Source organism: Myotis nattereri (assembly GCF_964212035.1).
Source record: "Myotis nattereri genome assembly, chromosome: 5".
Taxonomy (NCBI): Eukaryota; Metazoa; Chordata; class Mammalia; order Chiroptera; family Vespertilionidae; genus Myotis; species Myotis nattereri.
In genome coordinates, this window is record NC_138080.1 from 46,482,925 (window position 1) to 46,496,307 (window position 13,383).

General features: G+C 38.9%; 1 protein-coding gene across 1 annotated transcript in view; it reads left to right on the top strand.

Annotated features, from left to right (window-relative positions):
• Positions 1–13,336, top strand: part of ETFDH (electron transfer flavoprotein dehydrogenase) — a 38,077-nt gene extending 24,741 nt beyond the window's left edge. Inside the window, exons 7-13 of the mRNA XM_081092244.1 lie at positions 1,434–1,580; positions 2,935–3,075; positions 4,488–4,631; positions 7,670–7,838; positions 11,410–11,592; positions 11,851–12,072; positions 12,973–13,336. Coding sequence (XP_080948370.1) covers positions 1,434–1,580; positions 2,935–3,075; positions 4,488–4,631; positions 7,670–7,838; positions 11,410–11,592; positions 11,851–12,072; positions 12,973–13,136 — 1,170 coding nt within the window. The 3' untranslated portion in view covers positions 13,137–13,336. The remainder of the gene's footprint in view (positions 1–1,433; positions 1,581–2,934; positions 3,076–4,487; positions 4,632–7,669; positions 7,839–11,409; positions 11,593–11,850; positions 12,073–12,972) is intronic.
• Positions 13,337–13,383: the final 47 nt, after the last annotated feature.

Consider the following 13,383-nt stretch of genomic DNA (forward strand, 5'->3'; position numbering starts at 1 on the left):
TCAGCTGATTTCTCAACAGAAACTCTGCAGGCCAGAAGGGAGAGGCAAGCAATATTCAAAGTGATGAATCTCAAGAACCTACAACCAAGATTACTTTATCCAGCAAAGCTATCATTCAGAATTGAAGGTCAGATAAAGAGCTTCACAGATAAGGAAAAGCTAAAGGAGTTCATCACCACCAAACCAGTATTATATGAAATGCTGAAAGGTATCCTTTAAGAAGAGGAAGAAGAAGAAAAAGGTAAAGATACAAATTATGAACAACAAATACACATCTATCAACAAGCAAATCTAAAAATCAAGTGAATAAATAATCTGATGAACAGAATAAACTGGTTATTATAATAGAAAGGGAGTGGAGTGACTATTCTTGGGGCGGGGGGAAAGTGGTGTGGGGGATGCGGGAAGAGACTGGACAAAAATCGTGCACCTATGGATGAGGACGGGGGGTGGGGTGAGGGCACAGGGTGGGGTGGGAACCAGGTGGAGAGGAGCTATGGGGGAAAAAAGAGGAACAACTGTAATAATCTGAACAATAAAGATTTAATTTTAAAAATATGATGAACAGAATAAACTGGTGACTATAATAGAATCAGGGCCATAGAAAGGGAGTGGACTGACAATTCTCGGGGGGGGAGGGGAGTGTGGAGGGTGCGAGAAGAGACTGGACAAAAATCATACACCTATGGGTGAGGACAGTGTGGGGAGGGCGGGTAAGGGCAGAGGGTGGGGTGAGAACTGGGTGGAGAGGAGCTATGAGGGGGAAAAAAGAGGAACAACTGTAATAATCTGAACAAAGATTTAATAAAAAAGAAAAAGAAAAAATATAAGAGAGCAAGAGAGGTAAGATTTTAATCATTGCTTTTTCCCCTTTGGAAAAAAACACATTTGTTTTCAATATACATTCAGCAATACAGAATAAGTAAAATTAAAGTGAAAAAGGCAACTAGCTGACGGGTGTATTTAGTGTGACTCTATTTAGTGTGATTCTATTAGAAGGATATAAATAGGCTCTGTTTTTTATTCATGGAAATTTTCTGCCATGAAAATTTCACAAGTAAACTATTATTTTTTGCTTCAAATGATGGGATTGGGAAGTCAGGAATAGTGGGGAAATGGCCTTTCACTTTTTGCTTTATATTTTTAGATAATTTGAGGGGGGGGGGGGCAAAAGTGCTTTATTTGCTGTCTTAATTCTTACAAACTTAACTGTTCAATCAAGTACTTTTGAAGTAAAATAGAAAAGTATCACAAAGACACAAAATATAATATTAAACTTAAATTAGATTCTACTTCTAACAGTACTAAATTTTACTTCAAACATATATGCATTGTCTCTACTATACCTGAATCATAATTCAATTCAAAATTGACCAGGATATGAATATTTTTAAAATTATCAAATGTTGCAATTTAACATTTTTATTTTTTAGACAACATTTGAGAGAGGACTAGAACTACATGCCAAAGTTACAATTTTTGCAGAGGGTTGCCATGGACATCTAGCCAAACAACTGTATAAGAAGTTTGATTTGAGGGCCAATTGTGAACCCCAAACCTATGGAATTGGACTGAAGGAGGTATCCTGGCTTGTCTTTGTAGTTTTTTATGTTGAAATATGGAACTTTAAATTCATTGTATTATAATGTAATTATAATGTTGATTTAATTTTACAGTTATATTTTTCATTGACTTGAAAGGTTATGACTGAAAATATTTGGGATATTTTTCAAAGGGCTAGAAAATATTATAATCAAAATTCATTGTCATCTAAATTGCATATATATGTTGTAATTGTTTTATCAAATATTGCTGAAATAAGTCTTGAACTTGAAAATATTTGTAACGTTGATTTTTTTCTATTGTAATGCCATCACCCATAATAGTATTGGACCTGCTATTCATATGCTAGTTTTAGGATGACTACATCCTACAAGAATTTTTCATTCAAAACTGTAATGTGAAGATAACTTCATTTATGAAACTTACATTCAGTCCTGGTATATTGACATGAAACCTAAAATTTAGTTAGGTTAAGTGTTGTGTATTTTCTCAATTTATCCAATCACTAGACTATTTTTTCACTTTAAGTGTATCTATAATAATAAAAGCATAATATGCTAATGAGACCAGACTTTCTTCCGGACGTCCTTCCAGATGAAGCCTGGGCTGCGAGGGAAGCCTGGGTCCCAGGTGCCAGAGGGAAGCTGGTGTCAGCAGCCGGAGGAAAGAAGGCCTACTCTTGCATGAATTTCATGCATCGGGCCTCTAGTTAGAATCTAAAAGTTTCATTATATCCTTTTGTTTAAATTTATTTTTAGGGTAAAGCTCAGAAAGGTTTAGATTCATTATGTTGTGAATAAGGGTTTAATTGTTTTGGTAGATTGTACATATTACCTGCTTTTTAGACAATATCTTAGATGGAAATTGTTTAAAATTTAAACTTACCATTCTAAAAGTAGGATGAGAATCATTTGCTTAATTTGAGGAGGGGGCTGTGCAAGAAAGAGTAAAATACTTTTTTGAAGAGTAACAGAGTCTACAGTACCAGATCTTAGGTGTACAGTTCAGTTAATTTTTATAAGGTTAACACACCCATATTATCACCACCCAGATTAAGACAGAGAATATTACAAAAACCCCAGAAGTTTCCCTCATCTCTTCTGGGGTGTTTCCTAGAATCATATGAAAGTCTTATTGATTTGAACATCTTAATGTCTAAAAGTGTTCATAACATTTCTGACCTTTCTCTTTACTCTGATTCATCATGCTGCAGTTTGGTATCATTTTCTTTGACATTTGAAGTACTTTTTTTATGTTTCTCTTGTTACAGGTTTTTACTTGTAATTTTCATAAATAAGACAAACTTGGCAAGTTTTATACATTGTAGTGACATAAAAATTTAAATAATACTCTAGGACTTTTTTTTTTAAGCTATGGCTTATTGATGAAAAGAAGTGGAAACCTGGGAGAGTAGATCACACCGTTGGCTGGCCCTTGGACAGACACACTTATGGAGGCTCTTTCCTCTATCATTTAAATGAAGGGGAACCCCTGGTGGCTCTTGGTTTTGTGGTAAGTTATATGCCCGTTATGGAGAGTTCTGTTAGTCACTGGATCATCAAGGTTATAAAAGAAGGGTATTGAATCTGAAGAATGTAAAATGCTTTACTTAAAGCTTATGTTCTAATGCAGCGGTTCTCAACCTGTGGGTTGCGATTCCTTTGAGGGTCGAACGACCCTTTCACAGGGGTTGCCTAAGACCATTGGAAAACACATATATAATTACATATTGTTTTTTGTGATTAATCACTATGCTTTAATTATGTTCAATTTATAACAATGAAATTGGGCGTCACCACAACATGAGGAACTGTATTAAAGGGTCGCGGCATCAGGAAGGTTGAGAACCACTGTTCTATTGTAATCAGCATGTAAAGTGCTTATGGTTATTAGAGACATTAGTCTACTTAACACACATAGCTTTACTAATAGTAGCTACTATGTGTCAGGCACTGCTAGATATTTCACTGAGAATTCTTAAGTTTCATAAATCCTTTGAAGTAGGTATAGCCTTTTTTACTGATGGGAAGTCCAAACAAGTTAAACTACTTTCCCAAATAGGCCTATTAAATGATAGAGGCAGTTACACACCTCAAAGCCCATTATGACATGCTGCCCCTGAAAATTTAGTCAGCACTGGGTTTGAACTTAAAACTTTTTTAAAACATGAGCATTTTCTCCTTTTTGGCCACTTCTACCTTTAGTAAATTACATCTTGAACATCACAAGGAACAGAAAAATTGCGAATTTCTGCACCTTGGAATTGGTAGCAGTTTATTGTGTAATGTCATGATTAAACCTGCATATGAACCATTGTTAAACTTAAGTGCTTTTTGAAATCCAGACAAGTTGCAGCAGCACCATCTTTTTGTAGTTATTCTAGTGACAATCTTTTCAAAGCATAAAAGCCTTGGTTATTAATTTCAGCACTACAGTAATGCCTTTAAAATGTAACCTTTAATATTTCTTGTCCTCTTTTTTCTAAGTGTGATTACATCCTGTTCATTTTTGCCTCAGTAGTACTGTATATAGCTTATGTATTTGTAGAGTTGGTATTGGTAACTGAATAATTATTACAGTTCTTTTATAGAAACACAATGTGAGGGACACTTACCTACAAATATTTTTCTAATATGGACTTTGATATATAGAGCACAGTGATATATTAATATGTTCCAAATATTTAAAGTTTTTCTGATTATAAACACAAGGTATTCTTTGTTTACCCTTTCTTTTCCAAACATTTTATTTAGTTATTTATTTAAATTTAGGTTACAGTATATAATTCTCTTAAGTACTTTGAGTATAAGAAATTTAATGTACATGTTTTCTGATAAAAATTACTCACATTTTAGCTTAACATAATTTGAAATAAAAATGTCTAATTGCATAAATATATCAAATTTAATTATAAAAATTTTAAGGTTGGTCTGGACTATCAAAATCCATACCTGAGTCCATTTAGAGAGTTCCAGAGGTGGAAACACCATCCTAGCGTTCAGCCAACATTGGAAGGTGGAAAAAGGATTGCATATGGAGCCAGAGCTCTCAATGAAGGTGGCTTTCAGGTAAGTTTCCCAACTTTTTTATTCTTTATTTGTGTATTATAAATCCAACATTGAAAATATAATGTTATAAATTTAAAGAATAGAAAATCACTTCATAGGAAAAAATTTAGGTAATTCAGCAAGTCACCTAGTATTTATAAGACTGTGTCACACTGTAGTTAAATAAATTACACCGTGAATTTAAAGAATATATTGACTTGCCCTAACCGGATTGGCTCAATGGATAGAGCGTCGGCATGCGGACCAAAAGGTCCCGGGTTCGATTCCGGTCAAGGGCATGTACCTTGGTTGCGGGCACATCCCCAGTAGGAGGTGTGCAGGAGGCAGCTGATGGATGTTTCTCTCTCATCAATGTTTCTAACTCTCTATCCCTCTCCTTTCCTCTCTGTAAAAAAATCAATAAAATATATTTAAAGAAAAAAAAGAATATATTGACTTCACTGGCTTTTTTTGTGTTTTTTTTTTAACCAGGAAGGTAAAACTATGTGACCCAAGATATTTTTCTTTATCCTTTTTTATAGTATTGTTTTTTAATATATATATATATATATATATATATTTCCCTTCAGAAAGGAAAGGAGAGGGAGAGAGAGAAACATCAATAATGAGAATCATTGATTGGCTGCCTCCCACATGCCCCCCACTGTGTATGGAGCTCACAAAGGAACCTGGGCATGTTCCCTGGGTTCAACCACTGAGCCATACTTGTTGGGCCTTTTATTCTTTAGCTGCCAGGAAATTCCAAGGCAAATACTAGGTTTTGTTATATTCAATAGCACATACACATTCTCATTTTAAAACATCTGCCTTGTATGCGTCAACATCTCAGATGGTTTTTAGGAAAAAAAACTAAACTTTTTACTTAAATTTTCCGATTTAAATAGTCAAAGATTGAGAAACTTATTTTCAGTTAGTTTTAAAGACCATAAAAGCAGTAATTTGGAACATTGTTTTATTTTTATTGATCTAACAAATATTACATGACTATTTTCATTGTCCTTCAGTCTATACCCAGAACTCACCTTTTTCTGATAGGTTTCTAATTATTTGTAGTCCTAGTTTAATGAATGTTCCAGAATACAGCATTTCTGAGTGAACTTTTCCTTGCTCCAGCACGCCCCCTACTGGGGATGGAGCTCACAGTGCAACCTGGGCATGTGCCCTGACCAGGCTCAACCACAGCTCAACCCAGTTCCTTAACAAAATGCTCAGTGCTGTAACACTGTCCACACAGGGGATCCTTCCAGAACTTAAAAACACACATTTTCATTGTGCCATACGATTTTTTTTTTAGGATTTAAGCACCAATTTGGAAGAACTTGCACTAACAATCCACATCCTGTCTTCTAGTTCTTGAATCAAATTTAGTGTTAACAAGATCACAGCCTTGAGAAGTGCTGTCATTATCCAAGTTTTTAGCCATTATCTGGTTTCAGCTAATGGCATTCCGGAAAGTCCTTTACCCATACTGTCTGCTCTGTGATCCTAATGTGATGCTCTTGCATTTGGTCCAAGAGAACTACAGTCATAAATTCATTCCCACATGTACTGTAAAAGGATGGGGACCTTGATCTCCTTTTTACCAGCATTCTTCTACTGCATTTTGCTTCTCACCACCTTTCCCTTACAGCAGTGGTTCTCAACCTTCTGGCCCTTTAAATACAGTTCCTCATGTTGTGACCCAGCCATAAAATTATTTTCGTTGCTACTTCATAACTGTAATGTTGCTACTGTTATGAATCATAATGTAAATATCTGATATGCAGGATGGTCTTAGGTGACTCCTGTGAAAGGATCCGACAGCCAAAGGGGTCGCGACCCACAGATTGAGAACCGCTGCCTTACAATTAGAATTCTCTAATTGAAGGGCCTGTGTGGCCACAGATTGGTCATCATGTCTTCCTGCAGCTGATGGCAGTTGTTTCCCGTTAATCACCTGTCTTCTGAGTCACTTTCAGCACCATCAGCCAAACTTTACCACCCACCACTTTCTCAACAAAGACCATGGCTTCCTTCAGGAAACCCATAGAGAAGAAAAAATGCAGGAGGAATGAACAACTCTGTCTTTCCTCTCTCCTTTCCTTTTCAAACTATAGATTATAGTACATTTTCCCATGCAAACAACCTGTAATTTAGGTGCCACATTATGGGGTGTATATATAGGCTTTTATTGGCTAACCCAAAAATATCACCAGCCTTTATTACATTATTCTTTATCAATAATGTATATTGAGGCCCAAACAACTATCTTTGGGGCGGGGGCGAATTTAAGTTATTCTCAAGTTAATTAAAATGTTATTTAAGGCCGAACCGGTTTGGCTCAGTGGATAGAGTGTCGGCCTGCGGACTCAAGGGTCCCAGGTTTGATTCCGGTCAAGGGCATGTACCTTGGTTGTGGGCACATCCCCAGTGGGGGGTGTGCAGGAGGCAGCTGATCGATGTTTCTCTCTCATCGATGTTTCTAACTCTCTGTCCCTCTCCCTTCTTCTCTGTAGAAAATCAATAAAATATATTTTAAAAAAAAATGTTATTTAAGGTAATAGCTAATTGTGATGCCATGATTAGAACCTATGTTTCCATCCCTAGATATCAAAGTAAAATAAAAAGTGTATACAGAGGTAAGGTACCATCCTTTGTATATCATGTTACCATGATGTAAAAGCAGATCACAATTTAGATAATAGTCATTCCGGTTTAGGGAATATTTTTCACTATGACGCAAGTGTACATGAAAACATTTTATTTAAATGTTAACCCTCTGTTCTTAAATCTGCTTCATATAGGTTAGTCATGGGGAGGGAGAAGGAAAAATTTGTAATAGAAAAATGGTAATAATTCTAATCCTCCTTTATTGGGAAGGGGAAAAAACTGCCCTTGCTCTGTTTTTTTTTTCCTTCAGTATATTCATTTTCTTTTCTTTTTTTAAAAGAAATGTTTCTCTACATCTTTAATCTTATTTAAGAGGCTATAATGTGGAGTGGTCAATTTTGCATGTTAAATTTGAGCTAACAATATACTTTAAATGTTTCTTTCCTCAGTCTATACCAAAACTCACCTTTCCTGGTGGTTTACTAATTGGTTGTAGTCCTGGTTTCATGAATGTTCCCAAGATCAAAGGTACTCACACAGCAATGAAAAGTGGAGTTTTGGCAGCAGAATCTATTTTTAATCAACTAACTAATGAAAATCTCCAATCAAAGACGATAGGTAAGAACTTCCTATTTATTTAAAGTATAGAAATTTGTCAGGTTTTTCACTGAAACATTGATTTCAAGTTGGTGAGTACTGCATTACATTACACACATCTACACTAATCTACACTAATAAAAGAGAAACATGGTAATTGGCGTACGACTGCTACCCTTCCCATTGGCTAATCAGGGTGATATGCAAATTAACTGTCAGCCAAGGTGGCGGCCGGCAGCCAGGCAGCTGATGCGAACAGGGAGGCTTGCTTGCTTCAGTGATGGAGGACTTCAACGTTCCCCGCCTGACTTGCCGGCCTCTCAGCTGCAACTCTAAGCAACTATGTTGCAAATATAGAAGATAAACAAAACCCCAGAAACCTGCTTTACTCAGCCAGGCTTCAGCCAGCCGGACCACAACATTGTATCAAATACAGACGGTAAACAAAGGCCAGAAACCTGTTTTCAGCAGCCGAGGCCTCAGAGCTAAAGCTGGCCCAGAATAAAAAAGAAAAAAAGAAAGAAAGGAGCAGTTGGGAGCTTCAGTCACCCGTCAGCCTGAAAACGGCCCTCAGCCCCTCAGCCAGACTGGCCAGGCACCCCAGTGGGGACTCCCACCCTCAAGGATGTGTGACCAGATGCAAACAGCCATCATCCCCTCACCCAGGCTGGCCAGGCACCCAAGCGGGACCCCCACCCTGATCCAGGACACCCTTCAGGGCAAACCAGCCAGCCCCCACCTGTGCACCAGACCTCTATTCTATATAGTAAAAGGGTAATATGCCTCCCGGCACCGGCACCGGGATCAGCGGAGCCGCGAGGCCTCCCGGCACTGGGATTAGCGTGACAGGGGGCAGCGCCCAAACCCCCTGATAGCCCTGCGGCTCTGTGTGTGACAGGGTGCAGCACCCTAACCCCTTGATCGGCCCTGCTCTGTGTGTGACAGGGTGCAGCGCCCCAACCCCCTGATTGGCCCTGCTCTGTGGGTGATAGAGGGCGGCGCCCAAACACCCCCCCCCCCCCACGGGACCTGCTCTGTGTGTGACGAGGTAGAGCCATAACCTCCCCATCGGCCCTGCCCTGAGTGTGACAGTGGCGGCGCCCCAACCCCCTGATTGGCCCTGCTCTGTGGGTGATGTGGGTGATAGAGGGCAGCGCCCCAACCCCCTGATCCGCCCTGCTCTGTGTGTGATGAGGGGCGGTGCCCCAACCCCCCTGATGGGCTCTGCTCTGTGAGTGACAGTGGGGAGCTCCTCAACCCCCTGATTGGCCCAGCTCTATGTGTGACAGGGTACGGAGCCCCAACCCCCGATGGGCCCTGCTCTGTGCATGACAGGGGGCAGCGCCCCAACCCCCTGATCCGCCCTGCTCTGTGTGTGACAGGGTACGGAGCCCCAACCCCCTGATCCACCCTGCTCTGTGCGTGACGGGGTGGCGCCGCAACTTCCCTATCAACCCTGCCTTGAGTGTGACGGGGCAGTGCCCCAACCCCCTAATTGGCCCTACCCTGAGTGTGACTAGGGGTGGCATCACAACCTCCGGATCCACCCTGCTCTGTGCATGACAGGGGGCGGCACCCCAACTCCCCAATTGGCCCTGCTCTGAGCCCTACCAGGGGCTGCACCTAGGGATTGGGCCTGCCCTCTGCCACCCGGGAGCAGGCCTAAGCCAGCAGGTAGTTATCTCCCGAGGGGTCCCAGACTGCAAGAGGGCACAGGCCGGGCTGAGGGACCTCCCCCTTCCCCCCGAGTGCACAAATTTTTGTGCACCGGGCCTCTAGTATAATATACACAGTAAGATATCTCGCAAATACCAAAGTGTCTTGTCTGAAAACAGAAGAGCTGTGCAAACTACAGAATCCAGCACCATCCTTGGCAGGGTTGGCAAGCACCAGCATTTATGACACTCCTACTGTAGTGGAGAGGAACAGCTAGCACTGAGGCCTCAGTAAACCCTTATAGTCTAAAAAAACCTTCTAATGACTCTCCACTTTTCTCAGAGTAAAAGCCAAAGTTCCCTCACCTCTCTGACTTCACCTGTTTACTCTCGTTCCAGTCGCAGGGCTTCCTCACTGACAGGAACGTGTCAAGCATGCTTCCTTCTCTTGTCCTTGCTCATGGCCAACTCTCTCCTTCCTTCTCCTTTGTCAAATATCTCTCATAGTGAATCCAATTGATTTGCAACACACAGCACTCTCAACACGCCCCACTCCACACGAAGTTTTTTTCTATAATTTTTTCCCATCTTTCATACACTATATAATTTATCAACTTAGTCTTTGTCTCCTGCCTCTTGGAAGGAAAATCTGATTATGCCTTCGGATCTTTGTAAGAAGGGAAGCCTAGGGTGGGGGAGAAGGAGGAGATAAAGTAGAACAGAAACAGCAAGGTGGAGTGTGATGGTTGAGTAGTGGAACATTTTTCTGATTTTCTTGCCAAGTGTCTTTCCTTTTTGGACCAACTTGTCATGTAAACATAATACCGCACATAGAAAGTACTGGAGCAAGTACATCACCAAAAACTAAGTTAGGGATTAAAGCCTGAAGGAGAGAAGTGGAGCCAGAACAGGAAATAATGACTGGAAGGAACATAGTCACTGCCCGGCTGATGTGGATAAGGGGTTTAGTATCGACCCGTGAACCAGATCACAGTTTGATTCTGGGTCAGGCACATGCCAGGTCATGGGCTAGATCCCCAGTAGAGAGCTTGCAGGAGGCAGTTGATCAATGATTCTCATCATTGAACTTTCTATCTCTCCTTCCTTCTCTCTGAAATCAATAAAAACATTTAAAAAAGAACAGTCATTATGTAATTCACAAACGTTTATAAGAACCACTTTGTCCCATTAAGTATTAAATGCATGCACCAAGTTTTAGGTATTGTTATAATTTCCTAGGGCTTCCACAACTACCACAAACTGGGTGGCTTAAAACAACATTTGAGTTTTACAGGCTAGCAGTTTGAAATTAAGGTGTTGACAGGACCATACTCTTTGTGTAGTCTCTGGGTGAATCCTTTCTTGCCTCCCAAGCTTCTGAAAGCCTCGGGCATTCTCTTGGTTTGTGATAGAATTAACTCCAATCTCTGCCTCCATCTTTACCTATCTTCTGCTTGTCTGTGCCCCATAAGGACCCCAGTCTGGATTAAGGGCTCCCTTTACTCCAGTATGACCTCATCTTCACTATTACATTTGCAACAACTCCATTCTGATCCATTCTTAAATACTGGGAGGTTTAGACTTTAAAATGTCTCTTCGGGGGTGGGTTGTGGGGGGAGGGGGTCAAAATTCAACCCATAACAGAAGTGTTTCATTGATCAATGATAATTTTTTTTTTACTTTTATAGGAAGCATAAACTCAAGCTTCCTTTTCAGGTTTCCTAATTTTAAAACTTAACTTTCCGTGCTACCAATATAAGAAATCAAATTTAGATGCTGCCAACATTTATAAATGAAACATTGTGTGTTCTTGTGACCACCTGTTTTTTAAATTTAAGATCCATTCATCAAATATTTCAGAAACAAAATACCTTGATCAAGTATTTTATACTCCTTGAGGCAATTTCACACTTAACATTTCATATTTTTAATAAAAGGACTCCATGTAACTGAGTATGAGGACAATTTGAAGAAATCATGGGTGTGGAAAGAGCTATATTCTGTTAGAAATATAAGACCCTCCTGCCATGGATTCCTGGGTTTATATGGAGGGATGATTTACACTGGAATCTTTTACTGGATACTTAGAGGAATGGAACCATGGACTCTAAAACATAAAGGTAATAACAACATATTTGAGTGTGTTATAATCATTAAAAACTCATGAATGGAATCCATTAAGTAGCTGAGAAAGTTATCTTTTTTATTACTTTTTTTTAAATTTGCTTCAGTCTCTTTAAGTGAACAGAGTATCATTATTATGAGAGTAAAGTCTTATTTCTTTGGTATATTTTCAAGTTTTATAAAAGTTTTTTTTTTTAAGTACTTCAAAATTAGTGTTGTATATTTATTTAAAATCTTCTTCAAAACTTTTGAAGGTTCTGACTCTGATCGGCTCAAGCCAGCCAAGGATTGCACACCTATTGAGTATCCAAAACCTGATGGACAGATTAGTTTTGACCTTTTGTCATCTGTGGCTCTGAGTGGTACTAATCATGAACATGACCAGCCAGCACATTTAACCTTAAAGGATGACAGTATACCTGTAAATAGAAATCTGTCAATATATGATGGGCCCGAGCAGCGCTTCTGCCCTGCAGGTCAGTACTATGATTTCCATTCATTCCTATTTGCTTTAAACATGTACGAAATATGTCTCCATTGCTTGGAAATTATAAATGGCTCCTATATCCAGCTTTTTAAAGAAAACATTATTTTATGGTTCTTACTCTAGCAATGTTAAAATAATAGGATTTCTTTTTGAAGCCTAATTCAGAGGACATTTCTCAAGAGGTCTTTCTGTGTCTACCCTCGGACCAGGATAAGGCCCACAGAACACCAAAGAATACCTCTTTCCACATTCACACAACTTTAAAAAAAATGTTATGGTTGCGTGCATACACATACACACACGGTATATATATATATATATGTATATATATATATATATAGAGAGAGAGAGAGAGAGAGAGAGAGAGAGCGAGAGAGAGAGAGAGAGAGATGCTAAAATACCGAGCTATAGCCACATTCAACTCAAGAAAATGGTCCCAAATTTGAAATTCATCATGAATACTGTATCTTTTAGTGCTGAGTTTTTAACTACAATTACAAAATGGTAACTGAGTCTCAAATGATACACTAAAATAGTGTTCAGCTGTGTAAAAATTAGTACACTGTGGAGAGGGACTAGAATGTCTGAGGGCAGGGACTTTGACTGTATTTGACTTTATTTTAATCACTTCGGTCATAATACCAGGTTATGAACAGGGTTAAGACTGGCTCTGTTGTTTTTTTCAGCTATAGTACCATATAGCACATTATATATACAGAATTGTAACTCAAAAGCAGCCAAGATCTTTGTAATATGCTCTATGGGTAAACATTCTGAAAAAAAAACTTTCAAGGTTTCTGTAGCTACTATTTCCAGGACTTCAATTTCTATTTTTGAATTTTGAAAGTTGAAAAAATTAGGTACTTAACAATATTATTTCTCTTTACAGGAGTTTATGAATTTGTACCTTTGGAACAAGGTGATGGATTTCGGTTACAGATAAATGCTCAGAACTGTGTGCATTGTAAAACATGTGATATTAAAGATCCAAGTCAGAATATTAACTGGGTGGTACCCGAAGGTGGTGGAGGACCTGCTTACAATGGAATGTAAACTATAACTAATTTCATTTGTAGGCAAGTCTTATAAACACTTTCTTTGTAATGTTGAGAAATTAGCAAGTATCAACATATCAGCATATTACTGATCAGAATGTTCATAAAATATCAGGGAAATAATTTTATACTATACCTAAATTTGTCCCATAAAAAACTATCAATATTTATCTTAAATAAAACTTTATTAGTGATGTAGCATTTACTTATCTCTTCAATTCTTCAAAGATTCATTACTAAGAGCA